This window comes from Triturus cristatus, chromosome 9, assembly GCF_964204655.1.
Source record: "Triturus cristatus chromosome 9, aTriCri1.1, whole genome shotgun sequence".
In the NCBI taxonomy this organism is placed as follows: Eukaryota; Metazoa; Chordata; class Amphibia; order Caudata; family Salamandridae; genus Triturus; species Triturus cristatus.
Genome location: NC_140592.1, coordinates 860,737,259 through 860,757,228, shown reverse-complemented (window position 1 = coordinate 860,757,228; position 19,970 = coordinate 860,737,259). Strand labels below are relative to the sequence as shown.

The 19,970-nt window shown below is 43.9% G+C and overlaps 1 protein-coding gene across 1 annotated transcript; it reads right to left on the bottom strand.

The window, feature by feature from the left end:
* Nucleotides 1-284: 284 nt before the first annotated feature.
* Nucleotides 285-18,957, bottom strand: LOC146798973 (heat shock protein HSP 90-alpha). The gene is made up of 11 exons (XM_085626345.1): nt 18,613-18,957; nt 15,294-15,449; nt 14,838-15,204; nt 10,461-10,594; nt 9,506-9,817; nt 9,044-9,209; nt 6,759-6,949; nt 5,367-5,514; nt 5,013-5,281; nt 1,110-1,443; nt 285-729 (listed from the first exon to the last, which is right to left on the bottom strand). Exons 2-11 carry the CDS (start codon nt 15,447-15,449, stop codon nt 620-622), a joined length of 2,187 nt encoding a protein of 728 aa, XP_085482471.1. The 5' UTR covers nt 18,613-18,957; the 3' UTR covers nt 285-619.
* Between the last annotated feature and the right edge of the window lie 1,013 nt (nt 18,958-19,970).

The following is a 19,970-nucleotide window of genomic DNA, read 5'->3' as shown; positions in this document are numbered from 1 at the left end:
AAAGAACTTACCACCATGGGGATGCTCCTTTGCACCACATCATAGCGTTTGACAATGAGGTCTTCAACTACTAGAAGACTGTCAAGGACTGTGAGCTACTTGTCCCTACCCACAATTAACCTCTTTGGGTAACTGCAGAACTCAAGTATTTTTTGCAATTCAGGAATTCTAAAGCACGAATAAGGAAATCATCAAGTTGTTATTAAATCAAAAGGCATGACACCTAGAATGAAGTGGGTCTGAAATTTTACGCAATATGGTTATATGAAAATGGAAAACAAGATCACACAAAAATCACTCAAATTTATTTTTAACTTCAATTAAACACACCTCTGTACAATAAACATAAGAGTCTTGGGTGCAAATATAGTAAGAAGATATTACAACAACGCTGTACATTCGCTCCACACCCCATTAACAGAATTCCTGTGAACTTTAAACTTTTCAGCCTTTAAACTGAGAAACAATTTTTATGACCTTTGAAACAGTCCATCCTTCATAGAAGTGGCATTTTCCATCAATGGCACTGAATATTGAAGGAGAAACTTAAAAAACGACATCTGAAATAAAAAATGTCTTTGAATTTAGTTTTAACAATAAACTAAATTTATATTAAGTTTTAGTCCACTTCTTCCATTCGAGAAGAGTCCTCATCATCACCTTCTAGAGGAGGCATGTCCTCCGTTACTTGTGTGGTGTCATCCATAGGAACATCCTCTTCATCAATACCTGCAGAGATGTAATGATCAGGTTAATAACGAGTGAAACTACCAAAACCTTTTTTTCTAACTACAATGGTTTTTTACTCAACTGTAAATAATGAAGTGGGTTCCAGAATCACCTTCTAAACCCTTAAATTTCCAGCACCAGCTGTATTGGTTATTTTTCCTATTTGAGTTGATACGCAGACCAAAAATAATTTACTAGCTTTATTAAAGGCAAACAAGGTTTGGGAGTGATGAACAATTTAATTGATCCTACTTCCAAGGCCAGATACAGGTCAACCACTTTTAACTACATATGTATCTGCAACAGAGGTGCTCAGGGAGTACTTATCAACGTCCTCAAATACAATAAAGATGGTACATTCTTTATGAATGGTACTTTACCTAAACCAAGTTTAATCATCCTGTAGATTCGGTTAGCATGCGTTTGTGGATCTTCAAGTGAAAATCCAGAAGACAACAGTGCAGTCTCATACAGCAGAATAACAAGATCCTTGACTGATTTATCATTTTTATCTGCCTCTGCTTTCTGTCGTAGAGTCTCAATGATCGAATGCTCAGGGTTGATCTCCAGGTGTTTTTTTGCTGCCATATAACCCATTGTAGAGTTGTCTCTCAGCGCCTGTGCCTTCATGATTCTTTCCATGTTAGCTGTCCATCCGTAAGTGCTCGTCACGATGCAACATGGGGATTCAACCAAACGGTTTGATACAACTACCTAGAAACAGGCCACAAAAGGAATCATGTTAAACCCATTTTAATGGGCTATGCAAGACTTTCCTCGGGTACATTATTGAAGAATAGCATGATAATGGAGGACAAGTTCAATTTATGCAATAGGAAATAATCAGGAGTACACCCCCCCCCCCCCAATTCATAACAGTGCTTGTGAGATTCTCGTTAATGAAAAAAGGTTTAAACTACACCAAAAGGTAGAAACTATTACTTTTTTTTATTGGGACATCTTGTAAGCAACCAATTTAAGCGATTTGGAAAATATGAAAAATAGGGCACCTATCTTCGAAATTCTTACCAAATTCATAAACCAAGAGGTTTTTGTAGGATATAACTGTTGGACTAAAAGAAGCATTGCCTTTAATTAAATGATAGGTCGGCAGAGATGTTTCACTACCACGGACCACTGAAAAATGCCTAGTGTCGACCACCTACTGTTGACACAACTGGGGTGGGGTCTTTTTTGTTCCTGTCAGGGATGGATAGTGGCCTTGGGCAGGATTAAAGAGCATTGGAAGCCCCACTCCAAAATAACCGAAGCTGTTCCACCACTAAAATGCACCAATAACATACATGACTGCATGTCCAGTTACTAAAACTCTCGAAATTAGCCCAAAGGTTTATATAATGTGCCACAAAGGAAACCATGTTGCATGCCAATATCATCGACACTGGAGAAATCAGTTCTTTAGTTGCATTAATATTACATTAGTAAGTACACTGGGATTGCAGCGCATATATTGCAGGTAGGTTTTCTATGTTTGACTTCGTGGGTATACACACTTGTTTATTTAGTTATGTACATATTTGCCCTGTTAGACCTGTCAGCCCTTTGGGTGGTCCCTCCTCATCATTATTTATTTTGTCCCACTTTTACCTCAAACCCTGTTTGAATTTTTCCTTTTTGGGAACCACCAGACTTTTTAGTGTTGCTGCAGATTCAGGGAGCCATTTTACCTACCCCTGAAACTTCTGTCTGAGGGCCTGGAGCACAAAATGGTGGCCACCTGTGACATCACCAGCATCCACTGGAACCTGCTAGCACCTTCCAGAACATTCCAGAACCCTGTGACAGTTGGAGGCGGTTTAGAATGTTGGGAAGCTAAGAGAGAGAGTTGGCAGTTGGAGCTGGCAGTTGGCACCTGACTGGTGAAGAGTGAGCAGCAGAAACTTGAAGGAGGAAGGAGTGAAGCAGCAGGGGTGGAAACTTGTGCCTGGAGTGGGGTCCATAAACCCACCCTTGATACTAGTCCCTACTGACTGAGCCCAGCCTGGAGCCCTGTGTGGGAAGAAGTTAGAAAAACCATCCTAAGGACCTGGACAGCAGGAACAGGCCTTAGAAACAAGAGAACAGCAAGATCCTGACCTGGAAACTGGTTTCCCTGGAGTCCGACGTCGAGTAGCCTGAGACCCGGAGCCCGAGGTGGAGAAGCGGCGCCGACTGGAAAGCGGACGTCGTACCCGGAGCTGCCAGAGGTCGAGAGAGGGCGCCGTCAGAGGTCGTGAGGAATACCAGAGGTCGAGGAGGAAGTCACCCGAGGTCGAGTGAGCGGCGTCATCGGAGGAGTGAAGTCCGCCCTCCGGAGTCGTCGGAGACCGAGGTGAAGTGTACCAGAGGTCAGGAGTGAGGATCGCACTCCGGAGTCGCCGGAACCTGAGAGAATCGTGCCGGAGGTCGGGAGTGGAGGTCGCACTCCGGAGTCGCCGGAAACCTAAGGAGAGGAGCACCGGAGGTCGGGAGTGAGGATCGCACTCCGGAGCCGCCGGAAATCGACAGCGAGGCCAGACCGGCCGACGTCATCGAATCCGAGGTCGCCATCGGACCGGAGCCGCCCGAAGTCGACATCGAGTAAAGACTGCCCGACGCCATCGAATCGGAGGTCGAGATCGAGCCGAGGCCGCCGACACCGAACCGGAGCCGCCTACCGGCGTCGTCAAGAACTGACATTGTGCCGAGGCCGCCGACATCGAACCGGAACCGCCTCACGGCATCGACACGACTCCAGCGGCGTCGGAGCATCAGAAAAAGGGCAGTAAGTGGAGTAGAGGGCGCCTAAGGCCCTGTGGAGACCTGAGAGACTGCTCTAAGGGGCTAGGGAGGTGCTGGAACCAACCTGACTGTGCCAGGGGTGAGCTGGGACTAATCTAGAGAGGTTGTGTGGAGAGAGAGAGCCAGGTCTCTGGTATTCCCCCCTTGATCTACCTCAGTTTAGGCCTCAGCCTTGTCCAAGCCAGGGAGTAGACACCCCCAAGCCTTCCACATCCCCACAAGCTGTGCCTGGGCCAAATCAGCCCTTAGGAATTCAAAAGTGATCTGATTCCATGAGTGTCACTGTCAGCTTTCAAGTATTTATTGGGGGCACTGTATTTATTGTATTTAACCTATTTATTGTTCCACTGTATTTATTGGTCCACAGTATTTATTGATGCACAATATTTATTGGGTTACAGTATTTATTGCCTCAGAATATTTAATTGCCTGTATGTATTGCACTTATATTTATGCCTTCTTTATTTATGATCACCCCTATTTATTGAATCATTAAGCCAGTATTTATTTGACCTGCACTATCTAAAAAGTTTGTATATTGTGATTGTTATTTATTCATCCAATCAGCAACTAAGAGAAAAAGCAGATAAAGAAAGATATTTTCATAATTTTTACGGTGTAGAGTCGTTTTTGGAACGGATGCACGCATGGTTATTGTTTGGGTATGTTGTATGCTTAGCACGGAGCCTGATTCCTGACCACTCGAGCCAAGCTACCACAGTGTGTCCGGGAGACCACCACCACCCTGTCAGAGTGGGAGTGTGGTTTTCCAACATGCCCCAATACATACATATCAAATGTTTTTAATTTGTAGAAGAACTTTAGTTTAAAACAATATTTTAAATAGTTATTTAATATTAAAATGTGATTGGAATATAAATGGAAAAGGGATTAATAAATATTAAGATTAATTTTGTTGGGGTTTAAGGTATGGGTTGCCAATCGGATTTTAAGGTTCAGTGATGGTAGTTAAGTATTTAGGGCTCCAAGATGGAAGTAAAGCTTTCAGAGCACGTAGTCTTAACCTCTTCGGTGCCCGTGACGAGCTGGACTCGTCATGGGCCGCGGTGGCGCTGTGCCCATGACGAGTCCAGCTCGTCACAAACCCCGCCCGCTAATGTAACGGCCGGCACAGGGCGGGGAAAGGGGCGGGCACCGAAGGGGTTAAGGATAGTAAGAATTTTTAAGAGTTCAGGGAAGGGTAGTGTATGGGTTGGTAGCACTGAGCTTCTAGGAAGCAGGGATCAGTAATGTATAGTGGTAGTAAGGAAATTTTGTTGGGCAGGAAGGGCTGTTAAATTTACATAAATAAAAGAAATGCATTAACAATTTAAAGATGAATATTGTAATAACATTAACTTAACATTACATTTAATTGACATGGTTTAATTGACTCCCCATGTAACGAGCAAGTAGAATCTGACATAGGTTTCTTCATGCTAATCATTGTTTGAAGGTAACACTTGGATGCAGCCTTAAATGTCTTTAGCAAGTACACATACCTTTTCAACTTTCTTTTCAAGAATATCCTTCATTACTTTACAGAGACTTTCATATTTTGCTTTTTTCTCCTCTTGCTTTTTCTTTTCTTCTTCGTCTTCAGGAAGTTCCAAACCCTCTTTAGTCACAGAGACCAATGTCTTCCCTTCAAACTCCTTAAGCTGCTGAACACAGTATTCATCAATGGGTTCAGTCATGTAAATAACCTCCAAACCATGCTTGCGTAGTCTCTCCACAAAAGCAGAGTGCGATACCTGATCACGGGTTTCACCTGTAGAGTAAGAAAATAACATTTTCCATACAGGAATTTGGAAACTAATTAACTTGTCAAAACACCATGCACAATTGTCTCTTACCAGTGATGTAGTAAATGTGCTTCTGGTTTTCTTTCACACGTGACGCATAATCTGCAAGAGACACCATTTCATCACCAGAGGCTGAGGTATGAAACCTGAGCAACTCTGAAAGTTTTTTACGATTCTGTGAATCTTCATGAATGCCAAGCTGCAATGTAAATTAAAGAACAGCATGATGCAGACTTAATGACACCATTGAGTAAGCTTGCTCTGTAAGGCAATCAGGAACTCAATAGTATTCCAGGGTCCATGCAACACTCACACAAGTCTTTCATAGTCCATTAAAGAGACGTTGGCAAGGTGATCCCCACTTTAGCTAGAGTGGTAGTCACAACATTCTTATGATGCAATTAATGCACAACTTTAAATGCTCTAGAGGGGACCAAAAGAAAAAAGAGTGCCCTGTTTACTTGTGAACTGAAGCTGTCTCCCTAGACTCAAACACAGCAGCAGATACTCAAACTTGTACATTTTTTATCATGCATATGGCTTTCTGAATCAGGACGTGCAATGAAAATGCTTTTAAGGATGAAAAGTGAGGGGATAGAGCTAAAGACAGATGTAAGAAAACCAGGACCATAATGCAGTGGTACGAAAAGGTGAGATAAAATGGATCCCCATGGATGCATATTATGCGATTCTCGCATCTCAAAGAAATAAGGACGAATTTTAATGTTAATAGAGGAAGCATATGGGAAGGACACCTTATATTTGCCAGGCATGACAAAAGAAAAATGGATGGTCAGACTGGCTGCACTGTGCGGGGATAGAATCATGGCCGATGTTCACATTTTAATTCCAATAATATTTAACACCTATCTCAACCCCTGTACTTTGGAGGCCAGGTGAGGTTAACTAAAAAATAAAGAAATATGCATTTACATATGCCAACAAGATTAGCAATCGCAACGTCAACTTAAGTCAATTGCAAGATGCAATTTGTGTGAGACAACGGGAAAATAGTGCTAGATATTTCACCCACCCACGCCCTGCACCCCAAATGAAGATTCAGTACTTACAAAAATCAACAAAAAAGTTCAAGAAAATAAATTCGAAAGCCCTTTGTCTGGACTTAAGTCAGTTTCTAAATGTGTTGTCAACATTTCTGTTTTGATGAATTCCCATCACGTTGAAATATACCATTTCAAAACAAGCATGCATGGAAAAGGGATGCCATAAGGTAATAAGCCATCCTTAGTGTGTGCACCTTTTTAATTAGTGAAAACTCAAGTAGACCACATGCTTTTAAAAGGGTAGGATAGTCCCTTGCCAGTCTGCATCAACCAACAGTCAACTGATAAGTTAGCTGCCCCCGAGTCAATCCCAAAATAATTAAGTTTTAACATGAAATCTACTACATCTAACTGGTTTGAAACTGGCAAAATGTCTTACCTTAAGGTTTTTGGAAAACTGTTCATAGAACTTTTTATAGTTATCTTTATCCTCTGTCAATTCAGTGAAAAGTTCCAAGCACTTTTTGACTATGTTCTTTCTAATAACTTTAAGAATTTTGCTCTGCTGCAACATCTCACGAGAAATATTAAGAGGAAGATCCTCCGAGTCCACAACACCTCGTATGAAATCTGTCCAAAACAAAAATAAAAAGAATGGTTTGCAAGCATGGCAAAGTTTAATGGAGATAAAAATTGCAAATAGAAATCCTGGATTACAGTTTGTTTTCTCTAAACTTACTAGACCAAAATGAATATTGAGATGCAGCAAAATTAGATTATATGTCATCTCCCTTCTAATTCACACAAATGAAAATTTTATTTTTCTGGCGGAAATATTTTTGGGCTATAGTAAAATGGAAAATCCTTTTCAAATATAAAATTAAAATCTTTTAGGAGTCTGCCTTAAGTTCACCCTTTAGCCAAGAACAGCATAAGTACATATTTATCTGTAAACTGTGTTGCTGTTTAGCAAAAAGAAATCACTACAGAAATACCTCACGCCAGCCCTATTTCAATAATAAAAATAACACAGATCAGTCTGAAGAAACTTGAATAAACAACTTAAATTCTTAATAGCACTGTGTTAAAGGTACCCAAAATACAATTTTTTTCAAAAAGCTAACAGCTGTAGGTTATTCTGAAGGCCATGAAGTTTAAAAAGGACAAAGTTTTGACTTTAAAAAAAAAAAATAGTGCAGTGTTACGTGCTTTAAATTTTTTCCCCGCCAACTAAAGGTCACTATTTCTTGCCATTTAGAAGTCCATCCAAATTCTGGAATATTTAGTTAGCGTCAAATACACGGTCAGTCATGTTCAGATTGGGATTAAGCCTAGCTCAAATTTTTGTCATAATGCTATCACAAAAATACACTTCATCAGGGTCTGGAGGAAGTAGTTCCACAGTTAAAATTTCCACCAAATACACACATGAAATTACATGTTAAAGGGTATTACTCCAACACCTTTCAACACTGGAAAAGTTTGGAAATGTGATTAAGAGAGTAAGGGGAATTTATTTTAAGGGGGGGGGGGGGGGGAGCACTGGCGTAACGAAACCCCCCTCCGGACTCAATCAGGAGATTTCCGGCCAGAGTACTGTGCTGAGGATGCCCCTCGGAGCTTTAGGACCCCCGCACCCGGGGGCTAAGGGGGCCTGTTACGCCACTGGGATGAAGAACTCACTATGTATAGGGAAAGTGAATTTGCAATCCAGCATGTTTTGTAAGCAGGTATAAGGCACAGATGTGCAAGGGATATCTTTTCTAGGCCTACTTCTGTACACCTGTTCGTTCCTGAAAATCATGCAAGGTCCTTCTGTAAGAATGAAGGAACCCCCCCCATTTACTTTTATGGCACATAATGCGTTTGCACTAATTATCTTTTTTTTTTTTACATATCAGTATGCATCTAACACGTTTTATTAAACGATACCTCAAATGATATCTCTAGTTGCATAACAGTTTACTAGCACTTTTCTCCTTCCAGTTGCAATTTTTGCTTGCACAATACACAAAATTGCCTTCAGGTGTCTGCATATAATCGGAGAGTATTTCAACTACCCTCAAACTTAATTTAGCAAACATATACACTTTTTTATTTTTTCTGGAACCAGTCAGTAATGTAAGTGGAGTTCACTGTGTTTCATTAGACTTGTTAATATCAGTGGCTATGCATTAATAAATTGCATCAGTCGTTTGAAAAACTCTTACAGATACTTATCTTGCCTTAGTAGCATACAAACCACTTTCACAGGTCTATACTGTGAACTGCCTAGACTTTGGGCTGCACATGGTTGGGCCGGCTTGTCTAGCGACAAAATTAGCTTGAAAACTTGCCCCGGACAACAATACGTCTTAGGGTCATTGCCTGCATATTAAAAGTATATGAGCAGCCATGGCTCATATATCAAATATGTTGAAAAGTGTACTTAATCCGAGAAATCAGAAAGTTAACATCTTCTAATTCTGCTGAATTTTAAATTACTTCTTGTTAAGACACTATTATCTACATATCTGCGATTATACTTTGATAACCTGCTCAATATTTAAACTCTTTCCTGATACCATGCCATTTAAGTCGTTTGAAACTAGGACATTAACATCAGAGCAACCTTAACGTATTGACCACTTTAAAATCAGCTTCAGCTTGCCATCATTATCAGTTAGGGATTAACGAGAGTTATTAGCTTATTTTAATCAACAGAGTAGGCATATAAATACTTACTCAAGTATTCAGGTATGAGATCCTCGCAGTTGTCCATTATAAACACTCTACGCACATACAACTTTATATTATTCTTCTTCTTCCGGTTTTCAAAAAGGTCAAATGGAGCACGCTTTGGAACAAACAGCAGAGCTCTGAATTCTAACTGGCCTTCAACAGAGAAGTGCTGCAAAAAAATACATATACACACACACATTTACCTTAATTTGCCAAATGCTGATTTACACCGGTTTAAAAGTGTGTTGTGCTGGCAATGGGCGCCATACGTTGTGTAGTGTTTTGGTTGATGACGTCACAATCCACAGCAGCCATAAAATGAAATTTGACTGAGTAGCTCATGAAAACACAACCAAAATAGCGTTTGAAAGCTAGGAACCCACAAGGAAATATTCAAATAAAAGGAATGAAGGCCATTAGACACATGCAAGGGCAATCTATAATCAACACATTCAGACAGTTTACCTTCACCGCTAAATGATCTTCCCAGTCGTTGGTGAGACTTTTGTAGAATTCACCATATTCTTCATTAGTAATATCATCTGGGTTTCTGGTCCAAATAGGCTTGGTTTTGTTGAGTTCTTCCTGGTCGATGTATTTTTCCTTAATCTTTTTGGTTTTCTTTTTGCTGCCAGCCTTCTTTTCATCCTCTTCTTCGTCCGACCCAACATCCTCTATATCTGGCTTATCTTCAGTTTTATCCTCCTTCTCTTCTTTTTCCTCCTTTTCTTCTTCAGCTTCGTCATCACTTATCTCTTTATCACGCTCCTTCTCGACCTACCAGAGTGAGGAGGAAGACTAGTAACTATGCTTTTTAGGGGGGCCATGAAGACAAAAATAAGGATTTAATTAAGGCACGTGCTGTACCAAAATACATTTGTAATGCCCTCATTTAAATAGTAGTGACTTCAGAGTATGTTTAATTGGGGTCGCGAAGTTGAGAACACTTGTAGTGCAAGTGGTGGAGCAAAGTCCAGTAAGATGTAAAAAAGTTACAATGGCATCCAACCATGATCTTGCAAGTATGTACACACAATTTGTAGTCAAGCATTTTTTGATTACCCAAAACCATGTTTAATTTCCACTTGCAAAAAAAAAAAAAAAATCTAATGAAACAAAATATATCTACATTTACCTGAATGTTGCTAATCACGTAGCATAAAAGAACACATGAAAAACTACAACAGCTGTTTCAGTCATGCTTACGTGCCAGTGGTACTCTGTTTCCAAGCCTTTCAAAAAAATAAAAAAAAGTGAGAGAACCATAGGCATGCTTAATGACTGGGTCTAAATTGAAAACATTGAAGAGCATTCTCTGTCAACTTAATGGGATACCAGGCAAATACATCTAGTCCCAATCAGTTTAACAGTTTTGGCATCACTTCAGATTAAATGGTTTAGAAAATGTATGAATACTTACAAAAAGTGTGATAGGATAGCCAATAAATTGGGAGTGTTTTTTCACAATCTCTTTGATTCTTCTATCCTCCAAGTATTCGGTCTGATCTTCCTTTAAGTGTAGGACTACCTTGGTTCCTCGACCCAGAGGTTCACCTACAAACAGAACTTGATGTGAATTACTATCCAACAGCAAAGGTGGAGTACAATATAAAGGGCTTCCAGTGGTGCAAATTCAAATGGCCCTGCAATACTCGACTTAAAAAAATAACTTTTACTTGTATTCAGGGAGTACTTTCTCAGAATTCACACATTAGATTTGTTAGGGCACTTTCTTAGACTTCACACATTAGGTTTGGTTTTAAGTGAATCAAACAAAATCCCACGCTAGAGAATGTACAAGAACCTAGCCTTGCAACAACCGATTACTTATCTGAGAGCTAAATTTCAGCAGAGTCCTTTAAAGAAACAAAAATGTGCACAATGGGTTCATGGGAGGTCATCAACTCTAAACTTAAATTACTCTAAAACAAAAATACAAGTTTCCCGTACAAGTGCATGGTAGAGACTACCATGCACTTGTGAGAGAAACTTCTATTTTTTTTAAAGCGGACTGTTCAATGGCCTTCCTGCAACCAGCTGAAACTAAATGCACAAAAAACAGAGTTCCTTCTAATCTCCCCCCCCCCCCACCCCCCCCCCCACCCCCAAAAGTAACACTGACATCCAGGAATAGACCAAGTCGATGACAGCACTAAACTGCACACCGACCATAGTGGAATCTGCCAAATCTCTCGGCATAACCCTGGACAGCAGCTGAATATGTGAGACCACATCGACTCGATGGCTAAAACTGCCAGGTTTCACCTGAGCTACCTGAGGAAACTAAAACCTTTCCTTGATGCCTCAAACCTAAAAATGTCAGTCCAGGCATTAGTTATCTCCAGAATCGAATATGGATGCTCAACCCTTTCAGGCCTGCCCAACATTTCCACGGCCCCCCTAAAAGCTTGCATCAACGCTGCCCCCAGACTCTAAACAGGCTCAAAAAAATTAGACCACATTTCAACGCATCTGAAAGCGCTGAACTGGCTACCTCTTGAAGCCAGAATCCAACTCAAACTTGCATGTATCACCCACAAAGCACTACACACGAAATCCCAGCATATCTCACCCAGAGAATCATGGTTTCTGGAGGAGCAAGAAACTCCAGGTCCGCCAGAGACTTTATACTCCAGCCACCCCGCTTCCGAAGGAAAAAGCTTACAATCGTGCTTTCTCTGGGCCCACTCCAAAAATGGAACTCGCTGCCATCTGTAATCAGAAAAATTCCTACTCTGTCAATATTTAACAAGCATTTGCAATGCAATAGGTCTCGCCTTTACATGAGTTTAAGCTATTGGCATTGTAAATGACAATGCCTTTTATTTGTTTTAAAAACCAAAACATAAATAAAATGCATTGGCATTAATAATGTAAATTGCTCAAACTTGCGTAAATGCGAGCCCTATTGCATTGCAAATGCTTGTTATTAATGAAATGAAATGAAAAGCCCATAGGTCTCCCTTATTTAAAATGACATCCTTTTACACTGCATCTGGTATAGGAAGGGGATATTGTGACCATGGGGTCCAGGACCCACTAGGAGTGTAGTGCCATAAGGGCGTCATGGGGGCGGGTGGGGGTGGATGTGCGCGTAATGTGCAATTTATTTATAAAAGCAATTAATATACAATGTTTGAGTTTTCCATGCCCACAAACTGCGATTTCTAGCCCACACCACCTCCCACTAACGCGCTCATGCACGCACCCACAACTTCACACACACACACTGACTCATGCTAGCACATAGGCTGACACCTACATTTTGCACACACACGGACTCATGGTTGTACACACACACCTACAGCTTGGCACAGCCAGGGCTCGCACACGCTGCTCCGCACGCACACACACACAGGCAGGCGAGCACATGCCCAGCAAGGCATTGCACACACATGACACTCACACCAGCAAACACATCCCAACAACTGGTCTCACAAACTGACACATTCAAACAGACGCCGCGGAGAGCACTCACTCACAACCGGGCACAGCAAGCCGCATCCAGACACACCGACCTACCAGAGACTTGACCGGCATGCCACAGACTCACCCACCTATCACAGACCCCTCTAGACACACCAACCTACCATGCACTGGGCTCTCGAAAGCCTCTTCCACACCATATCAATTCAGCGCAGTATAACACGCGCACAGCACTGGCTTGGGAAACACCAAATTAGAAGTACTGGGAACCAAATGGAAACTGCTATGCGCCAGATGTGCAGAGTAAGACTTTGTTCACTGTGCACGCGTCAGCCGTTTTAAGCCTCATGCAGTTTCACTTTCTCAATGTGCCCACGCAGTTTTCTGTAGAATTTACTTACATACGTGACGTCTCTCAGCTCAACTTCTATCACTACGCACGCGTGATAAAGTTAAATGCTTTTACCCGGGCAGTGACCGGCTTGCGAGACATTTCACCCAGATACAGCTGGAGCAGTTGGGTGAGACCGGCAGGTGAGTGATTCTGTGAGCGCATACCGGCCAGATGTGAAGATCGACCAAGCACAGTAATGGTGGCTCGCTGGTTGGTATGGGGAGGGGGTCCTGTCCTGATGAATACACGCGCTCAGCTCGGGATGTCCTTAATCCCCCATGAGTCGGGAGCACTGGCACGTGTTATTTCCTTCCTATTCGACTCCCCCCCGGTAGGCTTTGGAACAACGTAGTGAGTATCACGCGGGGGAGAAATAAAATAGTCGAGTATGTGAACAATCCTTTGTAACCACCCAAACACCCCCTGGGGAAGCTGGACATTGGTAAAGGGCCATGGGGTCAACGTGGGTAGTGAAGACGTCGAAGGAAGGATTTGGCATTTGAGCCCATTAGAAGGGGTGCGTTAAGATTGGTGATGTGGTTGAGACTGTGATTTGAGGCTATTTGAACAGTTGTTGAGCGGTAGTGTCTGGACCGCTACGATGGCGTGATGTTGTATAGTCTTGTATCTGCGCTTATCGGGAGCACCAAATCAACCAACAGTGGCTTATTGGCCTTCATTAAGGGATGTGGTTAGGCCGGAGCAGCTTCGGGACGGCTTTTATGTTAAAGCAAACCAAATGCGAACGTGTCCGTGTGGCGTCTAGCTGTATAGGCGAGCGCGCATTGGCAGAGAACAGACGGCATGAGCGTGCACATGGGCTCTCCGGGGAGAGTGCACATCTCCTGTCCGGTGTCCAGGCGAGCGCGGTGGGAGCGCGCATCAGCAGATAAGAGACTGGGTGCGTGTGCACTTCGCCTGTCCAGAGGAAAGTGCACATCTCCTGTCCCACTTCCAAACGAAAGTCAACAACAATAGATCTCGCTAGCAACAGCGCTTCGCTGATAGGCGAGACCTAAAAAGGAGGCCAAAACCTTCCTAATGGGCACGTTTCTCCCATAAATCATGCATCGCACACACCACTCAGTGGCTTTGCTTATTTTTGTTGCCGCTAGAGTTTGGACTGACTGGCTGCTATCTATCTTGTACTGACTGTATTCTCACAAACGTATTGGCTGGATTTAGACCCTGTTATTCCCAAATGTTTCACCTCCTTCTACTCTTACTTATGTTTTTTTCTTTGACTATTTCATACTTGTATACAACATGTTATACCTGTAAAGCATTCTGATACCCTAACGGGTCACGTTCGCGCTCTATAAAACACTAAATAAATAAATACAAAAAGAGATGGTATAATGCATTCACCCTGCGGAGCACCTATTTCGTTCTGTGACTGAAGAGATAAACAAAAATATACAGTGGTAGGTAGGAGGGCAGTGTGGTGTGGTTGGAAGCTGGGATAGGGCTAAAAGCATCACAGAAGACGGTAAAGAAACCAATTTGTAGTTTTAGGGATACATGAATGGGAGGAAGACCGTCTTGTAATCAAACAAGTTTTGCATAAAGGAGGGCGCCTGAGCAGACGTGTGATCGGGATGGCTTTAGATTATACAGGAGATGAAAGTGCAGAGGAAGCCTTTCCTGGAAGCAACGGGCCTAAAATACTAGCGTTGAGGGCGCACCGATTAACACAAGAAATACAAGGCGAATCATAATAACTCTAAAGCTTTTAGCTACTTGCAAGTCAGATACCACAAAGTAAAGTATGCAAATAACCTGTTCTAGTACAGCAGCAATTGAAGAATTAAAAATTGTTAGGAGCAAGTACCAACATACAGGAAATGCAAAGAGGCCAATTGAAGGACAGGTGGAGAATACCAACTACATATTATTGTAAAATGTCAGTTTGCAGGGAGCATTGGTAAAGGTTCTTCGATACAGTTCAAATTATGCCCACAAATACAAGTTACTTACCAGTATCAATTCGGACAGTGAACGATCCTCCGGCCGACGACTCCCAAGCATACTGCTCATCGTCGTAATGCTTTGTGACCACGCATACCTTCTCTGCCACCAGATATGCCGAATAGAAACCGACGCCGAACTGACCAATCATTGAGATATCTGCGCCTGCCTGCAACGCCTCCATGAAAGCCTTGGTTCCGGATTTGGCGATGGTACCCAGATTATTGATGAGGTCAGCTTTGGTCATACCAATGCCCGTATCTATAATTGTTAGAGTGCGTTCTTGTTTGTTTGGAATAAGCTCAATCTTCAAGTCTTTTCCAGAATCCAACTTGCTTGGATCCGTCAAGCTTTCGTAGCGAATTTTATCCAGTGCCTGGAAACAAGGGAATAAGGTCAACTTAACTGTAAGACCATAAACATAACCAAAAATAGCCACAAGTTTAGTAAGTAAGCGAGACGTACATCGGACGAGTTGGAAATAAGTTCCCGCAGGAAGATCTCTTTGTTGGAATAGAAAGTGTTGATTATCAAGGACATCAACTGAGCGATTTCAGCCTGAAAGGCAAACGTCTCCACCTCCTCCTCCATTGCCAGATCTTTCTTGCACTCTTCGGGCATCTGAAAAAATGAGAAACAAAATTACCTTTAAACATCTATCGTCCCAAAAGGAGCACAATCAGGATGGGTCACCTATTGATGTGGGCCAAGCCACCAATCGGTATGCAAGAGATCCACGCGCCACAACAGTAAAGCTTTCACTAATCGCTAGCGGTCGCTTATGCCTACAATAACAGGACTTTTACGAGTTAATAGGCAATACAATCCCTTACTTTATAAAACAAGGGCTACTCTTTTGTTCACGGAAAGCTGTAATTCGGAACAAACTAGCCAACACTCAGCAATCAAAAGAACCAACGATCGTTAGTTATTGCGCCATCGTATTACCTGCTCATTGGGTCATGCACTTCTCAACTAAAAGCTCGGATGCATGAGCGGTAGTAACTTGCCCCTGTAAATAGCAGTATCTCGCATTTTTAATCGGTGTATGTACTCGCTACGCGAGTGAAAAGGGGCTGGGAGCCGTGCTCATGCAGGAAAGACCTGAAGGCGGAACGGAGACGATCAGCTTCGCGTCCCGGACGCTGACAGCATCGGAACAAAAGTTCAGCGTGATAGAGAAAGAGATGCTAGCGGTAGTGTGGGCCATGGCGAAGTACCGTCAGTTCCTGTGGGGGACCCGATTCCAGGTGAAGACAGATCACAAGCCTCTCGTGAAAGTACTGACATCAGATGGCCATGCCAGCGCCACGCCCCGGATAGCGAAAATGACACTGAAACTCCTGGAGTACAGGTACGACGTGGAGTACATCCCGGGCTCCAGGAACAAAATAGCGGACTACCTCAGCAGGGCATCTGCGATGGACAGCGCGTCCAACGACAGGGAAGACGACGACGAGATGGTGGCTCTGACGGACGATCCGGAAAAGGCCATCAGCAGGCAGGACTGGAAGGACGCATATGAGGCGGATGCCGACATGGAGGAAATCAAGGCGTGCATCGTGCGGGGATGGCCGGACAGGAGGAGACAAGGTCCAAAAATAAGGCAGTTTTACGAAGTCAGAGAAGAGCTGTCGGTGGGCAACGATGGAGTATTCGTCTACAGGGGTGACAGGGTGGTGCCGCCGGAGAACATCGTACCTACCCTGCTAGCCATACTTCACGAAGGCCACCTGGGAATAGTGAAGACAAAGGCCAGAACAAAACAAACTTACTGGTGGCCAGGAATGGACACGCATGTTGAGAGGCACGTGAAGGACTGCGCGCAATGCCAAGGGGCAGACAAGACTCTCAAACCGATGAGACCACCCCTAGGGAAATTTACTAACCCCAGCAACCCGTGGGAAGAGGTAGCAGTGGACATCCTGGGACCAATACTGGACGACCAAGGCATCCCCAAATATCTATGTGTACTAGTGGATAAATACTCGAAATGGCCAGAAGTGCACATCAACGAGGTCATGGACACGGACGAGATCCTACGCTTCCTCAAGGCGATGTTTCTTCGGGAAGGCATACCCAGGAGCATTATCAGTGACAATGGCCCCCAGTTCATCTCCGACAAGTGGGTCACGTTTGCGAACAGGAATGGCATATTACTCAAACACACCTCGATATACCACCCATCCAGCAATGGACAAGTAGAGAGGTTTAACAGGGTGCTGATGGGCTCCATACAGGCGGCCATCACAAGAGGTAAAGACTGGGAAAAGGAGGTGCTCAGCACGATATGGGCATACCGCATCACCCCCACCGGAACGGGGTACAGTCCCTTCCAGATCTTACGGGGAAGGCAACCCTTTACCAAAGACAATGTGGCATGGCAGGAGAAGACCATCACCAGCAAATGGTCTCCAGCAGTGGTGCAGCACAACCTGCAGAAGGCACAACACATCTACACGGAGCACTACAACCGCCACAAGAAGACAAAAGATACGGCGTTGGAAAAAGGGGAGTGGGTCAGAGTGAAGCTGGCTGTCCTTAAGCGGAAAGGAGAAAGCAAATACTCCCCACCCCTCAGAGTAGAAGAGGTGTATGACAGGGCGGCCCTGCTCAGTGACGGTAACGTGTGGTCACACGAGCGCATGGCCAAATGCAATAAGATCTTACAGTGGCCCCGAGAGTGCACGGAAGGGGAAACCCTGGCAGAGGGGGTGATAAGGGACACAGACTCATCCGAAGGAGGCCCCGGAGAGGACATGGGCGGTGAGCAAGAGAGAGAGAGAGACAACTCAGGGAGAAGACCCGTGGGGGAGACCACGAGAGAGGATGGTGAGGTAAAAGAGAAAGAGAGTCCGGGCACTCCGAAAGGTACAGACGGAGGCCTGGTCACAGAGGGAAGCCGAGAAGGACATTCCACTCCGGTAAGACACACCCGGGGGGGAAGAGCAGTGGTGAGACCATCCAGGTTCAGAGACTTTGAAATGGACTGACCTCCGGGTCGGGGACTTTGTGTGAGTGGTGTGAAAAGGGGGAGATATGTAGTGTCGCGGTCTAGTGGACGCGCGCACTACGGAGTGACGCAGAGGCGCGTAGCGGACGTTGGACGCTACAGCGCATGCGCGAAGGATAGCGGCGCGAACGAGGGACGCGATCGGAGCGTGTTGCCCGGCGCTCTCTCCATAGGTACCTTATAAGTATAATAAAAGTTATAAATTGCAAGTAGAACGTCTCCAGAGGTTCTGTGGGGGAAGCACATACAGCCCAGCACCATACAACATTACAGGTTCTACAGCTCGGAGGTATAACTTAAACCTGGATTTAACCAGAAACAATCTATAACTAACGGCTTTTGAAAAACAAGATATGGCGTTTAAGAGACCCCTGCTGAAGACTCGGAGTAAGCACACAAGGGCACTCTATTGCAGACGAGGTTCAGCACTATGTACGGCAAATCTTAACCATACAGGAATTCTGCCAGCGCCCACGCTCCTGAAACGAGCGAGTATGTTTAATACGGGCGTGAACTGTGCGGAGTACCATCCATGGGTCAAGCACCCAGAAGGATCGTGTAACGTAATTTGAAAGGGAATTGTAAAGGCGTTCGAGATTTCCTAGTAACGTATTCCATTGTATATTGTAAAACCAAGCTAACATCTATGGCTTTTTTCCATGAATAAGGAAAACCTTACAAATACCCCTACGCCCTCAACAATCCTCCGTAACGATTAAGGACAGAAAAAAGTTCTACTTTTCCATACACGATCTAACAATACTTGCTCACCTTCCGGCCAAGAAGTACCGAGGGCTTTCGGTAACGTAGACTCCCACTGAAGGCGTCAACAGCACGCTCCTAAGGTTAAGGTCCTACGGTTGAGCTCTCTTTGTTTGCAACCAGACACGAACCTACAATAATGCCTCTCTTGGACAAGACCCAGATAAGTTTGAAACTCCAACTATATACTGTCACTCCCGTAATCTTTTGAAGTCTGCAACCGTACGCTACCCCTTCTCTTTAATAGAAATGACACCGCCTGCTGGATAGCTCCAACCGCCGCCCTCCTGCGCGAGCAGTCTGGAAGAGTCTAGAAAGCTTGAAGCTTCCAGCTCCGTCTCGCGGATCCCGCCCACGAGCCGATACGCAGTACTCGCCCGAGCCTGTCAGATGGCTCCTGGAGGCGGACTTTCTAGCGTCACAGCTTCATCCGCAGAGTCACATCGTGAAGTGGGACGTGGGAAGCAGGCAGTGTGTTTTTTTCGCGTGACCTCGTCTTGCCCCGTACCTGTGTATTGTGGTCCGTGTTAACAGTGTGCTAATTTATCTCGCCTTCTACGCTAGAAATGTACCCACTAAAGGAAGGAAGCTGTGTTTCTCCACATTGCGTATTAAAAATAAAAAAAGCTTTAAGGGGATGGGGTAAATGTGAGTAAGGTATGTCCAAGTTTGACACACCGAAGCTAGCCTTTCGATTTGCCTATGTGTGACGTTTCAACAGTATTTTTTTTTAAGAACAGGTGTCCAATACGTGCTTAAGAGGCCACCGCCCATGTCACCAGTGCTGACAACCACTACCTGTCTGGATGCCCCCAGCTTGCTTAAAATGAGGTTTGAAATACGGTAGAATAGTGCATTTTAATGCCCAATTTTCATTTGAATTAGCTACAGTCTTAAAACTTTGAAAGGGCATTCGTGAAATACTACAGTACTTTAATGGTCTGGTGTGTGGGGGAGGCTGGAATATTGGAAGATGTACTACTTAATCATATAAAATATTAAACATATATTATGTCACAAAAGGGACCAGAAGAGTGTGAAAGCATACTCTGAAGAATTGAATTGCGCGAAATTAGGTAATCCACTTGAAGGAACCACCTGCCAGATGGGAAGTGATGGAGATTTTGACATCGCTTCCCACCGATACAGACTCACAATTGCTCCTTTGCACCCAGACACTGTCTCCCCACTGTCATTATCCTTTCTATCTTACCTTGCTTTTTTAGGTATCACCTACTAGCCAGCACACGTGCGCTGTGTGTTGCAAGGCATATTGTTATTAGCTGTCTGTTGTGAGACATATATATAGTTAGCTTTCAGGGGGCTTAGAGTACGCCCATTGCTTTAAATTGACTGGCTTCATTTTC